The sequence below is a fragment of the Excalfactoria chinensis genome, chromosome 7, assembly GCF_039878825.1.
Source record: "Excalfactoria chinensis isolate bCotChi1 chromosome 7, bCotChi1.hap2, whole genome shotgun sequence".
In the NCBI taxonomy this organism is placed as follows: domain Eukaryota; kingdom Metazoa; phylum Chordata; class Aves; order Galliformes; family Phasianidae; genus Excalfactoria; species Excalfactoria chinensis.
The window spans coordinates 3,767,199-3,785,179 of NC_092831.1; the positions used below are offsets into that span (position 1 = coordinate 3,767,199).

The 17,981-nt window shown below is 38.2% G+C and overlaps 1 protein-coding gene across 1 annotated transcript in view; it reads right to left on the reverse strand.

The window, feature by feature from the left end:
- Nucleotides 1–514: 514 nt before the first annotated feature.
- KYNU (kynureninase) overlaps nt 515–17,981 on the reverse strand; it is a 57,179-nt gene continuing 39,712 nt past the window's right edge. Inside the window, exons 12-16 of the mRNA XM_072342149.1 lie at nt 9,821–9,873; nt 8,271–8,356; nt 5,033–5,263; nt 3,743–3,967; nt 515–528 (exon numbers count right to left, since the gene is read on the reverse strand). Of these exons, the coding sequence (XP_072198250.1) occupies nt 3,815–3,967; nt 5,033–5,263; nt 8,271–8,356; nt 9,821–9,873 (523 nt within the window). The 3' untranslated portion in view covers nt 515–528; nt 3,743–3,814. The remainder of the gene's footprint in view (nt 529–3,742; nt 3,968–5,032; nt 5,264–8,270; nt 8,357–9,820; nt 9,874–17,981) is intronic.

The following is a 17,981-nucleotide window of genomic DNA, read 5'->3' on the forward strand; positions in this document are numbered from 1 at the left end:
ACTCCATTGAGAAATGCCCCAATCAATTCTCACTTATATTTAACTAGAAGCATAAAATGATGCTTAGCAGAGTAAGTTTAGGTAATAAAAACTTGGAATATAAAGAAGTATAAATTGCTGATCTATAACTTACTCATTTCTGAATAAGCTTTCTAAACATATTTCACAAATATTGACAAAAGTTTAAGCTTATGATGCAAAACTGTCTCTCGGATGGTCATAAAGACTGACTAGATTTTCAGAAATGCATTTTCATCAGTTGGCATGCCCAGAGGTTCAGATGGGAACCTACTGAGGACTTAAGGGGCTCTGTGCAGGTCGGCTCAGTCTGAAATAAGTTGGGTTGAGACACGTTGATTGGATCTGGAAATAAAACTGGGCTTTACAAGTGAATATATGAAATAGCATCCCTACCTTGGCCATCTCTTCATCAAATTACTGACACTGCTTTGGTGTTTGTGCATTCTGTAAACCCTTCCTTTCCATTTAAGAGGACTCTTTTATGCACACAGCTGGGGCTTCCTGTTCCTTTAGAAACCAGATGGGAACACAGTGGTAACATAGCTTAATCATTGTGTTTCACTATCTCCCCCACCCACCCCCAAAGAACTTAACATATTACAAAGCCAACTTAGTGGTCTGGTTTCTTTTTCTATGCTTCGTTGTCGAATCCACCTTCTTGCTTAATATGCTGCTGATAAAGTGAAAGCAAGGTGGACTTTGCAGTGGTCAGAACAAGGACTCCCAATATTTTTACATCTTCATCTTTTCTCATTCGCAATCATGCAACAAGCCTCAGATGAAAACAAAATGCACAGTATACTTTTTCTTCACTCAGAGTGCACTGTTCTTTTGGGAAACAAAACCATCCATTTCTACCTTGTCTTCTCCCTGGTTTTACATTGGCAAAGTAGTGGGGGGGGAAAGAGCACCTATGGACCCTTTAGTATTTTTCCCTACTGTTTTTTCAGCAGTTCCTACTGACTTAAAATAGTATTGAGAAAGGTCAAATACATCCAACTATATATTCACATCTATTTTCATTTTATAGGCTCTTACACTTCCTGCCTGAGCATCAATTCTTTGTCCCTACATATACTTGTGTGTTGTAATTTAATCTGAGAAATGTCAATGTGATTTCTTCAAACAACTCAAGAACTGAATATTACCACAATTAGAAAACAGCAGTACTTAATACTGAATTTTAAATTTGAGAAGTAACTACCAGGAAGCATTTGGGGGCATAAACAATTAATTATTTCACACACAGTTATTCCCAATATTACTTGAACTATGATAACTTAAAGCATTTCAAAAAGCAGGCTAATATTCCTCTTTTCTTTCTTTCTTTTTGGTTGTTTTTCTTGTTGTTGTTGTTGTTCAGAAGCTCTTTCACTTGATATTCTCTCACTAAATAATATGTAAAATACTGACACCTAATGTTAACTTTCAGTATTATTCATTTTGTAAACTTTTACAAGAACTCAGGAAAGAATGTGTAAATGCAACGTTCATGCTGTGATTTTGTTTCAGACCCCTCAACTCATGCTAATTTTAAAAGCATATAGATGATAACTATAAAAGCAAAGAATCTGATGCTTATCTTCACAGCTTTATGTTTAGCTTCACTTTTCATAGACAAAAGAGAAAGTAACTCAGAAAAGTTGCCTTTCTGCAAGTCATCCTTCAAACAAAACACAAGTGCTCGTAAATGAAGTCAATACCTGCAGCTGTACCCTGAAGCGTGGCTAAAACGCAATTCTAATAACCACTTATTAATAATCAAATTACTTCTCAAGAACTGAACTGTATAAATTCAGGAACTATTTTACCTACCTTACAAGATTCATTTTCCACAGTCACTGATATGAGAAGTCGCTTTCACAGACAGAGAATTTAACAGAGATGCCAAACTGTTCCACAAAGCCAAAACCTCACAACTCACCATAAATTCCAATAAAGCTTCTACTAATTTGATCCCTAGATGCTATTTGAAGGAGCTTATTCTTCCTCACAGCCTATGTTCAGCTGAACTCAAAATAAGGTATGGCATAGCATGACTCGGTGTATTTCTATTAAGCTCACTTAACTTTACAGTGAAGACTTAAGTGAGAATAATCCAGGGGCACAAATGCCTTGAAGTTACTGGCAGTGAAATAAACCACCTTTCCCTACTGTGGCCCATCACAGTTTTATACTTGGTGCTTTCCCTCATCAACTTTATGGAAAGTGGTTCTTTTCTAAGATAGTCTCATTGACTGACAAAAGTAGCTGCGCTGCAGATGTACATATAAAAATAAAACCCCAGGCACTGAAACTCAGATACTTGGTCTGCAACACAATGGTACAGCCTTGGCTGACTTCAGAAGAGATGACGTCAGTGCAATCAAAACCTCTTGAGTGAGCCAAAGCTGCCCAAGTGCTACTCTTTATGACAACATTCATGCAAAAGGAGCTCTTCGTACTTCTTGCAGGTGCTAACAATACCAGAAAATTCTTTATTTGCTGTTCTTTCAGCTTTCCTTTTCACATAACAGATGATGAAGAAAGTATTACCGAGGCAGATTTTTTTAAAAGCTACCTTTTTACAGATACTTTCACAGTGTAGGCATCCACTAGAAAGGTTTCCTGTTTTCAGAAGCCCCAGCATGCACTGAGAGATGCTCAATTTTGCAGTAAGTTTGAACATCAGAAATGCCCTTGAGACAAAGTGGTTTGGAGTAGTCCTCACTTCTCCCCCCAAATCCTTTCTTACTCTTAAAGTGGAATAAGTAGCACTACCAACAGTAATGCTCCAAGTGTTTCCAAGCAATAGCCATCAGAGAAAAAGGTTTCTAAATTAACGGATTCTTGAAGAAAAAAGGTGTATATGGAATTGCTACAGACTTTGGAACTCAGCTGCCATTCAGGTCAAGGTGTTATTTATTTCTCAAAACAGCTCTGAGTGAAGCATTCATGAAATATTAGAAGTTTTTCTACAATGCTTTTAGCTGCCTAGTGTAAATCTCTGTAAATATTTGGGCCACACTGTGAATAAACAATGAGGCACATTGCTGCTTTTGCTGAAACAATCCAGATTTCATTTATCCTAATCCAAAATAAGCCTTGTTGAAACCTCAGTAAGTTCTCCTGCAGCCCTTCACAGTAGGTTACATGAACGTAAAACCCTTCTCAGCTTTCTCAAGCCTATCAACTCCAAAACGACTACCTAGAAAGATAAAGATGCATTGTTTTAGGCAACTGTATCGCAGAAAATAAGGCACCCACAATGCAATTTAATTCTTCAATTAAATCATTAATTAAGCAAAATTTTGGGTCCTTTGAAAAAGTCAATAGGTAGCAGCTAACAGTTTTTGAACAACTGATTGTTTAACCTTTACTCTTCTAGTAAACCACATTTTAAATAGGATTGATAAATTAAAAATGTAAATTGGACTGTATCTTTTAACTGTTAGCGACTGGTCTATTATTTTCCACTTTTTATTATGCATCATTTTTATAATAAAGGTTTTTTTTTTTGTCATTCCTGAAGCGATTCTTCCCTGCTTCTCAAAGCCGATGTAATAAAACTACATAAAATGTTTATGAAAAGCCCCATTAAAATATACAAAGCATAGTAATTTATGAAGTCAAAGTCAAAGCAAAGTGGAAATATGAGCTTTAATAAAATTAGGTCTGTTGTAAATAACTATTGAAGCACAGTCATTTTTTTGCAAATTGCATGGGATATAGCTTCGCTTACTCAAAGCAAGGAATTGCTTAGCGGGATAAATGCATCTTAGTCAGAAGTAGATTAAAAGATATGGCAGAGCCATCAATAAGAACCAGATCGCACAGTATTGTTTGCTGTTTGTTTTGAAGAAGTAATTGCAGATCCCAAGATTTCAATAAATCTGTGCACATCCTGGAAAGAATTGTAGAGAGGAACTGGGGCAACACGAAGAGCATTTGGTTCTCGCATGTCGCACTGCAAAATAGGAAGGGAACGCTTAGTAAAATTCAGGTCATTTTGTATTTATTTTATCAGACTGTATTTTTAAGGGTTGCACCAAGGAAGAAGGGAATCTGTGCAGACATAAGTGCAAATTTAGGAACATCCAAGAAGCTGACTGGAGAAGCATTACTGTGAGGAGTGGAGAGAGAAGAACAGTGTGTGGCCAGTAAGAAAGGATTCGACGCTTGGGACAGCAGTGCCATTAGGGGCTCTAATTGGCTATGCAGCCCTGTAATTTATGCTGAGGTCCACCATAGCACCTTGCAGTAACCCATGGTTGAGGAATCACACGAGTGACTAAAAAGTCGCCACAGAAGAGAGACATCCCTCCCAGTAAGATGGATCATCACTAAAGACACAATTAATGTCACGGCATACAGTAATTTTCTTCCCCTCTCTGTAAATTTGAACGTTTTGCTGAATAGAATGATCTCTTTTATTTGAAGTGTATAATTGCATTGCGAAGACAAGCCAACAGCATAAGGCCCTCTTAAAAGCTGCAGTTCCTGGAATTCCCTGGCAGCACCATATTTTGCCTTTAGAGTTGCCCTTTAGGATCACGAGTCACCAGCAGAAATAAAACTAATACCATTTATAAGGCATTAGGCTATCAGCCTCACCTCCCAATACTTCTAAGTTATGAAATGTGTAGTCTTACATTTAGCTTTGCTTCTTTGTGAGCAGCACTGATTGATAACCGTGCTGTTACATGGCAACACTGGTCAACAGTGCCCTATTTGGACCACCAGCTTTAATTTTGTAACTCCTACACCACTGTGTACCAGTAAAGCCACTCACAGAAGTGTGGGAATTAACCAGAGAAAGGACAGCCTACAGACTAACAAATAATTTATAAAATAACACTGCTTGCTTGATCATTTGCACAACTGAAGATTGAAGTTGTGTAAGCACTTTTTATTATTCCAAGATGTTTTTGGCCTTACTGAAGAATACTCAGGAATAAAAAACAAATGACTATTTCCACAGGGCATACGATCATAAAGTAATGAACAAGAAGTTGAAGTTTGATTTACTCACAGCTACTCCTCTCTTCTCCAGCTCCTCAAACACAGACTTTATTGGAAGAGAAAAAGTTAATGTCAGTTGGCATCCTCTCTCTTCAACCTGAGGTGGTGTGATGATTTTTACAAAGGGCTTCTCTGGATTTGCTTTATCCTCACTGTAGTGATGTTTTATCAGGTATTCCAAATAACCAGTAAGCAGAACAGATTTTCTTCTCAATGCTTTCATTGTAGTTTGACCAAAAACCTGGAATGATTTTAAATCATTAGGAAGGTAATGCATTGCAACAGAAAATAGAAAAAGTGAAGATGATTAAAGCCATTTCTGAACTTATAAATGACTTGCTCAATAATTATTGTCTTTTTCTTTTAATTTGATGACTGAAGTTTGCTGTTGCTACCGCACATGCTACCTTTGGACCAAAGCATTAATATCAGGTAGATATTGTAGGTACGCATGGTAAGATTAGGCCCTTGGAAACACAGCATAATGTGACTACTTTAAGATAACTGAAGATGGCTTTTATTAAAGATTCCTACACTAATCTACATAAATTAATATACATACAGACACAAAAAGTTTTCTAAGCATCCATTTGTAAATCTGAAGATATGCAAAAAGGATGCACAAGGAAAAGTCATACAGAAAATGGTATTGTGTCTCAAGAAACAGAAGTTAATAGCCAAGGCAAACATTACAACTAATCTACCAACTCTTATTTTCAGAAATACAAAATTTGCTTTATTATGCCCTGAATAGAAAGCCTTTCAAAGTTCAGCCTCTGATAGCCTACATAAAGGAACAGTATTTGTTTGACTGGTTTAATAGCTCTGTGCCCTAATACAGTCATAAGAACTGGTGAGCTTCAACAAACAAAAATCTGTATCAGAACAGCATGAAACAAAAGTAATGCTTCAAAATGGCAGCCCTGCTTTGTCACACACAGGTGCACAAAGTGTGGCAAAACAGTTTGGAAGGCCATGCAGATCCTGCTCCTCTCCTGCTGGTGCACATGGAAACACTCAGCTACAGGGAACAATAGAAAATCTGCTTTGCACAGATCTTCCCTTTTCTTCTTCCCATACAAGTAGCTGCTGGGGGAAAGTGGCAAAATAGTGGTATCAATGTAGACAACAGTCTATCTAGGCCATACTGTGGCTCATAGTTGTAATATAGGTGCTCAGACAATCATGTCTCCATGGACTGCAGCTGTAAAATCAGAGGCAAGGTGAGGTCCTGCACAAAATACAGTGATATATATCATTACCTTAAACACACCCCAAAGAGAGAAGTCCCACCACAAATACAACAGTCTGGTTTCCACCAGCATCTAGAGATTCTGTAGAATATCCCAGGTATTACTCCACCCTGCCACTGAAGGCTGTACAGGAGTACATTTTCCTTCTGTGTTCCCAACTATTAAAATACAGTTGCTGTATGGCAGGTTTTGCAGGCACGGAAATGAATGTGGCAGGGACCAGAGCCACCAGCAGCCACCGGACACGTGTCAACTAAAATCCAGAGGTGCTTTCATCACCACACAGAGCGTAACCATGGCCATTTTGCACATCACTGGAGGTAAAACAGTGACCTGTCTCCTATTCCTCTGTGTTTTGCAGCAGGATGGATGCAAAAATCTGTCTGCTCAGGCTTTGTGCAAGGAATATCTGGTCTCTTGGGTGACATTTTCAAAGAAAAGATCTTTTAAATGGGGCTGTAGAGTGCTCTCCTTTTTTCCATAAAAGGGAGCAGCAACTGCCATAACAGTCACTTTAAGCATTATTGAGGAATAACAGGCGCTAACACTTGCAGTTTTCATTGTTTCCATTGGAAACACTGCCTTCTGCTTAATGTGTCCCAGTGAAGGTGGCATGCAATTTCACTAGCCATCTCTTGCCAGACATGAAAACTATTTTGTTTCCCACTGTATTAGAGCAATTAGCACTGGGAAATCCTGGCTGTGCCAAAAGGTAATACAGGCACTGAAAGGGGAGGCAATGGAAACTGCTCAGCCCTCATTGTTTGAGGCTCCCCGCAGTGGGCTAAATGACATCAACCCACACAAACTGGAGCACTGACAATCTGGGTCATAGCAGAATAGCTTTCAGCTTATCTCGAAGGTCACATAAAGTTTAAAATATAGTGGATGTTTAAGAACTAACAAAATAAATTGTCAGGGAGAACAAGAAGCGTTGCTGTGCCCTTTGCAGTCCTTCAGCGTTGCATATAAGCAGGAAAGAGCACAATTGGCAATTTTCTGATTTTTTTCTGTTTAAAATACTGTTTTTTCAGTCAATAAGGAAGAAGGAGGTACAATGTACAGACATCGCTCTTTGTATCAGCATCAGCTTTGCTGTTAGGCTAATGTTAGTGGAATGCTGGCACAAATAAATCTCTGTCATGATGCTTGTGGCAAAACCTTGCTAACCAGGGATGGCTTGAAAAGCAGATTACAAAGAAAAATTAATATAGGGAAACCAGTGTAAAACCATCCTCTTCATCTTTAGGTATCTAAAGTCTCACGTGTCAGAGGTGAACAGTGAATAGTTCCATAAATGGAACTGTACTACGCATGCGGCCCTGCTCTGTTTGCCACCAGAAAACCAATGAAGAAATGAAAGACGGAAGTCCAGAACACACTGATGAATTGTTCTTTTAGGAAGCACTAAAAGACAATTTCTGTCTTTTCTGTTTGTGATAGAAGGGATTCAAAGGATGACAAAAGCATTGGTTTCGGTTCAGTTTGGCCATTGGTTCGGTGAACACCCAGCTGCCCCATCTAATTTTTCCTAAAAAGCTAAGTCTGTTTTTCACAGGGAAATATATATAGAAACAATTCTTGATACGGTCTTTTGGGTTTACACGATTTCTCCTAGGAAAGTTTCTATTGGTGTTCTTCACATGAATTGCATAGAGGCAAATTCTACATGCCTGCATTGGACAAGCTGCCCTCTGTAGTGACCCCCCCCCCCTAAAAGCCCAGTGGTCAGACCTGTACAAAAGCTGAACAAGCAAACCATGTATATCCCAAATCTGACAGCAAAGTTTATGGGAACAGTGAAGGAACAAGTATGATTTGTAAAGGCCTTGGTTTCTTAGGGTTGGATCATTTTTGGTTATTTGTTTTCTCCCTGCTTGACTATTTAGCTTTTCTGGATTTCTTCTCCTTATAGGGAGATAGCAATAAAATTCATAACATTCATTTAACATTTTATATTCTTAACTTCAGTCTCAAAATAAAGCAATTACTTACCTCTAAACCAGCTTGGAGAGAACAGACCAGTAAAATTGGAGGATTTGATAACCGAAATCCATTTATTCCTTTACTTAGTTGTAATTCTGTAAAACAAATAACTTACATTACTGTTTTTGATTTCTTCCTTTTAATGCAGTGGGACTTTATCTTGTTGTCCATCCTCATGCAATAACACATTTCACTAACGTGGCCCGTAGGAATCACATATTAAAAGGAAATAGTAATCTATTCACAGCTAATACTTTTAACTTTGAGAGAAGCCCAACTTTATCCGGCGGAAGACCTTATTTGTAGCTTCACGGGAGCTAAAGAACTGCAATTAATTTGTTTAAATGGTGTGTGTTAAAACCACCTTTACACTTGAATCTCTTTTACCACTGGCGTAAAGCAGAGAAATTCCAAGTCAGCAGAGGCACGCTCGTGCAAAGCTGTAGTGCACGGTCGGGGAATCACATCCCTTGACTTTATTAAACTGACGAGACACGTGGGAGACTGCAGTTGCAGCTAAGTGTAGCTTCAGGCCACGTACAGAAGTTGCATAGACTTTAGGCTGTGAAATTTCACAAAATCTATTTAATAAAGCCATAAAGCTTCACTGTAAGTTCTGTGTCATCATTTATATTTCATGCTTCAGCACCAGAGGATGCTGCGGAGGAAACGCTCTTCATGCACAGCAGACTGGCTAATTTTATAATGATTAGTGCCCAACTTCTGCCTCTCAACTGTCCATGGAAATGGATAAGCAGCATTCTTCTTCTAACATGTTTTTCAAGGTAATTTGTGTCTCCTGCTGGCTTTCTATAGTGCCACTCTTACATTTGGTCAGAAAAGAAAGACCACGCTGAGGCTATTAGTGAGGTGTTCACCAGCCAAAGTCACATCAATAGGGGCTGACATAGAAAATTAAAAGTATATTAAACACAAAACACGTTAGCAAAACAAAATAGCTCCTTTCTCCGCCTGATCTCTCAGGATAGTCTCTCCACCATGATTTTAAATGGAGCCGAAGAGTCTAGCTGTCAGATTTAGGAAAAAACCTCCTCATTTCATTGTGCTCTAGGACAATAAATATTGAGCTTAATTCACAGTAGGTTTTGTTCTGTCTTATGTTCCCTTAGTCATTAGTGCAAAAGATTCAAATATGTTGAAAAATTAAAGCAATTGCAAAACTGATGTCAGGCTGCTTTACTATTCCCCATTAATTCCAGTGGAATTAATCCTAAATATATTATCCGTAGTAACAGATTCTCTCTCAGAACCTTACGAGTTTAATGCATTAAGGTGATTCAAGTCTTTCATCCATAATCTACATCTGTATCTTGTCAGCAGTGTCTGGAAATGGACAGTCAGACACACATATCCAAATTTATTCAATTTATTGTATTGACTCTACAGTACTATACATTTGGGCTAAGTATAGCTGAATACCTTTAATGTAAGCACGAAAACACAAAGGTCTATCCTTCCTACTCAACCTCATATAAAAACTATGTTGTCTGTGATAAACATATCAAATCAGGTAAAATGGAAGATGTAAAAGTACATACTGTTTTCCATGAGGAATCGTGTTTTGAACTCATGGCCCCACCAGCCGGTTAACCTAAAATTTGATAAAGTAGATGAGTAGCAATCTTACTGTAATATCTTTTAATATACGTTTCAGGCTTAAGAAATATATACATTTCTAATGGATTGCAATTCTAACAGTGATATAAAAAAGCAATAAATTCTATAAATAGATAGCACTAAATACTTAATTTTACTGTTTAGAAGTTTCCCTTTGACAACTACCGATAAAATGTACCATATCTTTCAAATTAACTATTGATTTCTAAGACTAACCATTTCGTCGGAATTCACTTTGCAAAATGAGAAACAGAACAGAAATATTTCCTCTGTTTTGTTCCAAAGCGTTTAACTTAACCCCCCTTCAATGAACACTGGAAGCTAAAAGGTGATATAAAATCTGACTGAAGGAATTAGTGATGGGCAGCATACAGCCAACAGGGTCTTGCTAGAAAGACTGTTATTGGCATTTGCTTTTCCATACTATGAGACAACCACACAAGTCCTGTAGTAAGTTTTTCTACTGAACCACTCTTATTACTAAGAAAAGATGCTTTAAAAAGAAAAACAAATCAATTTAATCCCAAAATTAGTTACTTAGATCACCTCCGGGAGAAAATAAAATGAAAAGTGATTAGCTTGAATAAAACTTGGCCAAGCTTTTAAATTAAGTTGACATCAGATTACTTATATTTCTGTATTTGTTGAGAAACACACTCAAGGACATTGCTATAAACAACTTGCTGAAGCAGTTGGAGGCACTGGACCACCTGAGGTCCAGGGCACTTCAACCTATACCGCAGACATTATCAATGCTGCAGAACAAAGGACTGCCTGTCCCACGTCCCCTGGGTTGTGTACTTCTTGATTGGAAACACAGGTGACGAATCATGTCAATAGTAACTGAAATTTCCCAAGCATCAGTGCTATTACAGTATTAGAAAATTCTTCCTAACATCCTAAGCTCTCCAAAGAGAGGGAAACCGGCACCATTTCCTCCAAGGTTTTGGCTTTGCTCGTTTTTTTCTGCGTCAGGTGGCTGAGAAGGAAAGAAAACTTGTTCAGAAGTTCTAATAAAGAAAAAATCTATAAGAGAAACCACATGGGAGGTCAGCCTTTCCAGAAGGAAACAAAGAAAAAGAGCATGGACCATCTCTCTCTGAAGCAGAAACACTTCTTTGCAGTACGCTAAGGAAGTGTTGAGCTCTACAGAACGAAGACTGCATGTGAGTACAAGACTTGTGATCTGAATACCGCATAGCGTAAAATAAAGTACTTCGTATTTCTGTATAACAACATAGGTTTTATGTTTACTTCTATGAAAGGCTCTGAGCTGCATCCAAACACGATCTATACAGAAAAAGCACGGATTTTTTTATTTTTTTTATTGTTGTGTGATGTTTTTACTATTCTAAGGCCCATGAAAATCAATAGTGCAATATACACTCATTTCAAATGAGATACTATATTGCCAAAATGAATATAACCAATATAAAATATACTGCTGCTTCTGCCCAAGTGCCTTAGTTAGCGATGCTTTGGGTCGTAAAAGATATTTCAACTATTTAATATGCACTGTATATCTATTGGACATTTCACTGTAGACCCCAAATACTGGATGTCACTACAGCACACTTGTAATGTCAATAACACACACTATATGAATTCCTAAAGTTTTAAATAGCAGAAGAAAATGTGAAATACATTTGGACTATTACTCTCTAGCAAGGAAAAATAAAATACAACGTTCCATGTGGACCACATCCTACAGTTAAAGAAAAACATCAACCAGACTTCTGCTCCAATAAAACTCAATGGAAAGCACTCTAGTTGTACTTAGAAAGCTCAGAACTTGCTAACTGTGAAGCTGGCTTAAAATCAGACATATATTGACAACTTTTATTTAAAAAGAAAAGAATATAATAATAATAATAGGCTGTTCTAGATCTTTAAAGGTATCACTACAGAAGATGCACTTTGAAGCAGCTCTGGTCTTACACTATCATCGATCTAATAGTCCATACAGATGTCATATTATTTGACATTTAAGCTGACAGGCTTCGGAGCATGGACTCTAACAAAATCCTTATAAATCAGCAATTTGCTTTTTACAATTTTCTGTGGGGGAATAAACAAAAAAAATTGAAATGAGGGTTGCCACTGCTATGCAAAACTTCAACCTGTTATGATGGGAAATAGAGATGGTTGTTAAACCCCGAACATAAAGCTTTGTAAATGCTCGCTAAAAATAATAGGCAGTAAAACAGCACATTAAAATGCTACAGTAAAATCTCTTGTTAAGGAGTCGTTACTCTGCGTGTAAAATGAGTATTCTGAAATGCAGTCACTATTTTGATTATTCTAATTTCAAAAACAGACACCGAGATCTAAACTGATTTTGAGTTCCAAATCATGTTCTTTACAAAATATGTAACATAGAAAGCTCTTGAACCCATCTAAGATGCTCTTGTATCTAAAAACACCTTAGACTTTGATTTAACTGAACTTTTAAGAGTTAAAACTGTGCCCAGTTTTGTGTTCTGCAGCTCAAAAGAGTCAGGGAACTTCTACAGAAAGTCCAGCAGAGGGCCTCAAAGATGATGGGAACCTGGAGCATCTCCTATGTGAGGAAAGGTATGAGAGACCTGCGCAGCCTGGAGAAGACAACCAAGAGGGATTCTAATCATTGCTTATAAAGATCTAAATGGTGGCCAAAAGCATGGGGACATTCCCAGTAAATTCTGCCATTCTCCAGTCTGTGCACAGAAGTCATTTTTAAACAAGAAACAAGCAGAGAGTTTCTTAGCGCAACTTTATGCAAGAATTCAGCACATCATGAATATTGCTGATTTTTCATATTATTTACTTTACACCAGAATGTTCCCTTATTTTTCAAATCAATGAACTTGCTGGGTTTGGAAATGACTCCAGAAAGGAACTGTACCCTCTCATTTAACTCTACTCCCTTTAAGAGCATTTACACCAGGGAACAATCTCCTCAATAAGCATTTTTGTTTAGCTCATTTCCCTCTTTCCTATCTGTATGCATTAGACTGAAGCACTACTTGTTCATAACTTGAGCCACCTCGTTTTTAGCTACATTAATGATGCAAAAGCGTGTGATATAATGATCATGATGCATGTGTGGCACAGACATCAAAGATTATCCAGTTAAAAAACACAGAAAATAAACAAAAAAATTCCTTTGACCTTTGTGTCGAAGTTATAGATGATCATTCTACCCATTTATAATTTACAGCCTGAAGCAGCACAGCTCTCATTTCCTTTTCTCAGCAAGAAGAAAAATAAACTCCTGAGTAGTGATACAGAAAACAGGGAAATACTATTAATGCATTTTGACTTGTGCAGTCCAGGGCAATGCACTGGGAGCATCTTTTCATTACATTGTGTGAGAAATCATTTTATACCCATGAGAAAGCATGTTAAAGAGCTGCAACGGGAACACAGTGTGAAATTAGTAGTGTGTTACTACACATTTGCTGGCTTTACCATGCACAGATTTCTTCACTCCATAATCAGGTCATAATGCTAGCTAGAAATTTTACATGCATTGCTTCCACAGTGTCTACGTTAGGAGCATATACCAGCAAACCATGCTCTGTTTATGGAGGTATGGATTAAGCTAAGTCATAAAGGGTAGCTCTGGGATGGAGTATGCATGCAAAGGAGCTGATGTAGCTACTAAGCTCTTCATTAACTCCTTGTTTTATTTTATAAGTCTTCTGGGTGTTGGCAAGGATTCAGATTTTTGTGCCAGTGTTCTACCTATCAGTGCAAATCAGCATTAAGAGTTCATACAATGCCTTCTCCGGCTCTCGTCTTTAAATGAGAAGTTCACAAAGAACACAGAACTGAAGCAGACATACTATGCCCACAAAGACAACTTCCCAATGGAAAAGAGAGTTCAAAGGCCAACAATAGCCACCTAGCTCAGCTTCCTGCAGTCCCACACACCCAGAACCGCTGTCAGACTGAAGAATTTCCCAACCATGTCCACTCCGTGTGCTTGTAGTTTGTAAGACCATAGGAGCACACTACGATCCCAAAGACCTAAAGCGCCATTTCACTATATATAAATCTCCAACTTGACTGTTTAGTTCTAGATTGTGAGGCATATTCCACTACAGAGTGCAGTAAGGACAGAAGCAGTAGCCAGGAGTCGGGTCCTGAGGAGGAGCATCTCCTATAACATTCAGACTTAACATAAATCCCAGAACTTGAGCTTGTATAAACAAAACTGTACCACCTCACAAAGCCACAACACATACTACTATGCAACCACTATTGGAAAACTGGGAGCAAGTGAGAAAAGGAGTAAGATAGAATATGTGCTCCTACCCTCCCAAAACACACACTAACAGTGTACAACACTGCCTCAGCTGCCAGGGGTCCACCTGCCACAGGGGTGATGCTGAGGCATGTGAAACTGGATGACGTGAACATAGATTACACCAGCCTGAAAATAAGCTCACTTCCCACAATGCACGATTGCATTTGTTTGGATTCAATGCCAAAATTTAGAACAAATAGCATTGGGAATCGGCTCCCCTAAAGAAAGCAAGTAGAAAAGACACTCATTACTTTACATAGCATATTTTTGGCTCACTGACTGAGTTTGAGGAGTTTCAATTTTCTTTACTATCACAGACTTCCCTGATCACAAATGAGTAATTTCATCGTTCTATGCCTCCAGCCTTCAGACCCAGAAATACCGCTCAGTGCTGCCCTAACTCTCTGGTGAGTGGCGAGAATATACTCGTTAACATGGTTTCACATACTTAGTAATGAGGTTCGTGTAAGGATGGAGAAACACATTTCCTTTGAGTATTTTATACTGAATTTTTTTTTAAATACAGATGGAAAGAGGGAAGCTGTAGGCAGTGGCTGATGCCACTCTTTCTTTTTCTCCTCCTCTCGGCCTTTTCCTAAATTACTCTCTCAAGCTTAAAAGTTGCTGCCAGTCTCAGGTTTCAGTTGAGTTCAGAATTCAATATTTTCTTGATCCATGTCATTTAACAGGCTTTTATGGCAAGAAAGAAAAAAAAATCAGTGTGTGTGTATATATATACAAATATACATATACACACACGCATATATATGTACTTTTCCTTTGCTTATTTTCTACACATTTTACAGCTGTTCCGAAACAAAACAAACTCACACAGTAAGACATTATTCAACACTCATGCTTGAAACTAAGGCTTGCTAAACAAACTCCCATTACCCAAGCCTGTCCCAATCTTCCTGCACACCAAAGCAAGATCTTGCTTCAACCCAAGTCTTCCTTGCTTACATTTTATGTGTGTTTGAGGGGTCTGTTTAATCAAATTGAAGAATAATTGGGAAGTTAACACCCAGTTTCATATGGAAATGTAAAATACAAAGGATTTTAACCCTCACGTACAGGTGAAATACTTCACATGCTGTGAAGCTGTCAGTTATGGAGTGCCTTCTATAAGGAATATACTGTTGTGAGGATTTGCATGGGGAGTTAGCAACCAGCTATTAGGCTCTGGTAGTATTTGGAAACCTAACTCTCACCGTCTCCTTCAGAAAACCTTGTCAAGATTGTCAAAGTTATATTAAGGAACCTTCCTCTCCAAACTCCCCTTATATCTATTCAGACACCCTTATCCCAAACGAACAATCCTTATCCCAAGAGAACAATATCCATTGTTCTTTTCCATGCAGTGGCTATACTTAATTTTAAGCAGGATCTGTTTTCAGAGAATTCATAAAGCTTTTGAAGCTCAGGTAGTTATTAGCCTCAGACCTGTGTATTTTCTGACTTCCAGACACTGTGGTGCTTTTCAATTTATTACCTAATTATTAAGCACATGCAACTTGTGAGCAATGCCATTTGTTATTAACAGACCAGTTTCTTAGAGCTTAGTGGAAAAACAATCTAAACCTTATGAAAAGTTGTTACTATGGAAGTAGTAGCTTTTCATATTTAATATCAATGAGGCCTTACTTTGGCGAAGGACCAAAGTAACATGATTGCATTAGGGGCTAATAGTGTGATATTTCTATTAAGCAGCTTGCATTTTTAGTATCAGGAAAAAATAAAGAATACTTTGAGGACTGTCTTGGTTTAAAAAAAAAAAAAAAAGTAATTCATTTTCTGCCCAGCATCACATTTTTTAGACCATTATCATGAAAAGCCAGTTTCATAACAGATATAACAGACATTTTTCTTCCTCCAAAAGTAACCGGTCAGCTCTCAGCTCCTGTGCTCTCAAGGGTGGGGAATTCAATGCAGCCGTTGCCACAATTAGAGAGACTCTTCGGTGAAAAACCAAGGCTGTTCAGTCAATCAAGCACAAGGTGATTTACGGCCAGTAGGTATTTGAAGACAGAGGTTGCACATGCTCCTCTTGCATCGATTTTTTTTCCCTTGTTAGTCTTTTAGGCTCAACACAAATGGGAATACGCAAATTTCAACATGTCCCTCTGCATTACCCCTCCAGGTTAGAAGGAAAGGAGATGGAGCTCACTTCTGCAGCAAGAGACAAAGTGCAGAGGAACGGCTGCTCCATCTCAAGTGCAATCAGGGCCAGGAGGACTGGCAATTCTGCACCAAACCTTGTGATGAGGGACGATAACTTCATTTACCATCAGACAAAAGTAAAGCATGATGAAGCAGCAGACAAAATTGTGGGCTGGGAAAAGTTCTTGCAAAAAAAACAACAAAAATCAACCCCTCTAAGGATAATGAATTAAAAAACTTAAATCAGCTTGTGAATAACTATTAGCACAAAGTGCTCATATATCACTGGCACTAGAGAAATATTAGATCCGTGAAGAGGGGAAATACAGCCAACAGTATGCTAACACACTTAGTGGAGGTAAAAATCAAGTATTCTCCCTAGCATCAGAAATTAAAAATCAAGAAGGGAGCCAAGTAACATATAGATATATTAATAACATTCTCAGTGATTTTTATAAAGTATTGAATAGTTCCCAATTATATTATGGTGGTAGAAAAAGCATATTACATTCTTACATTCCTTCAGATTTCAGTAAATTTTTCTAGGCTGTTCCAAATAGATTAAATTAAACAAGAAGCAGAAGCAACATTCCCTCCAAGAAATACTTCTAACTGTTAGTTCTGACTTAAAGGAGACTTGGATGATTTTCATTATTATGATGCATTTACTACACAGTCTCCTCAATCCCTTAAATGAATCTTTGAGGGGATAATATCTAGATAGATTTCTAAATAATAAATGTACCTGACTGAACTATTATATGAAAATTTAAAGATCTGCGAAGATGTGCTTCCTTGAGCCCTTGTTGTTTTTGAATACGGCAATCACAATATTAATGCAAGGCCGTTATCATACTGGAATCCTTATTAGCTAAAATGCAAGAGTTATCACCTCTGCTCTTTGCCTGAAACAAAAAGCAATCTACATTAGATGAGGGGTTTTGTTCTAAATGTATGTCAGAGATTAAAACTAATTGAATTCAAAGTTCTAAGCATCAGAATAGTTGCTATAGAATCATATAGTTGTATTAGAAACCATTTACTGTCACTAAATGGCACTGAAAGATTCGAACTGATGTTACTGAAGTCTAAGACAAGAAATTAAGGGAGCTCACAGATTGGATTCAGACTTGGAGAAAGAAGGGGACGAGAGAGGAATGTGCAGCGTCCCTCCCAGTATCTCACTTCTCTTCAGGCACCAGAGTGAGCACAGGTGTTTGTATGGAGTTACAGCCCATCCCAAACCTGCTCATAAAACTATCACAGAATGACTTGGGTTGGAAGGGACCTCAAGGATCATGAAGCTCCAACTCCCTCCCTCCCCTACATGCAGAACCACCAACATTGAATACGAGCCCAGACTGCCCAGGGTCCCATACAACCTGGCCTTGAACACTTCCAGGGATGGACAGGGCATCCACAGCCTCTCTGGGCAGCCTGTTCCAGCACCTCACCACTCTCATAGTAAAGAGCTTCCCCCTGATAGCCAACCTAAAGCTTCCCTCCTTCAACTTAAAACCTTTGTAGGGTAGGCACTCCAGCCCTCTGATCATCTTTGTGGCCCTCCTCTGGGCCCTCTCCAACAGCTTTTCCCTCCCTAAGCAAGGGTGCATATTAAAAAGTAAAGAGTA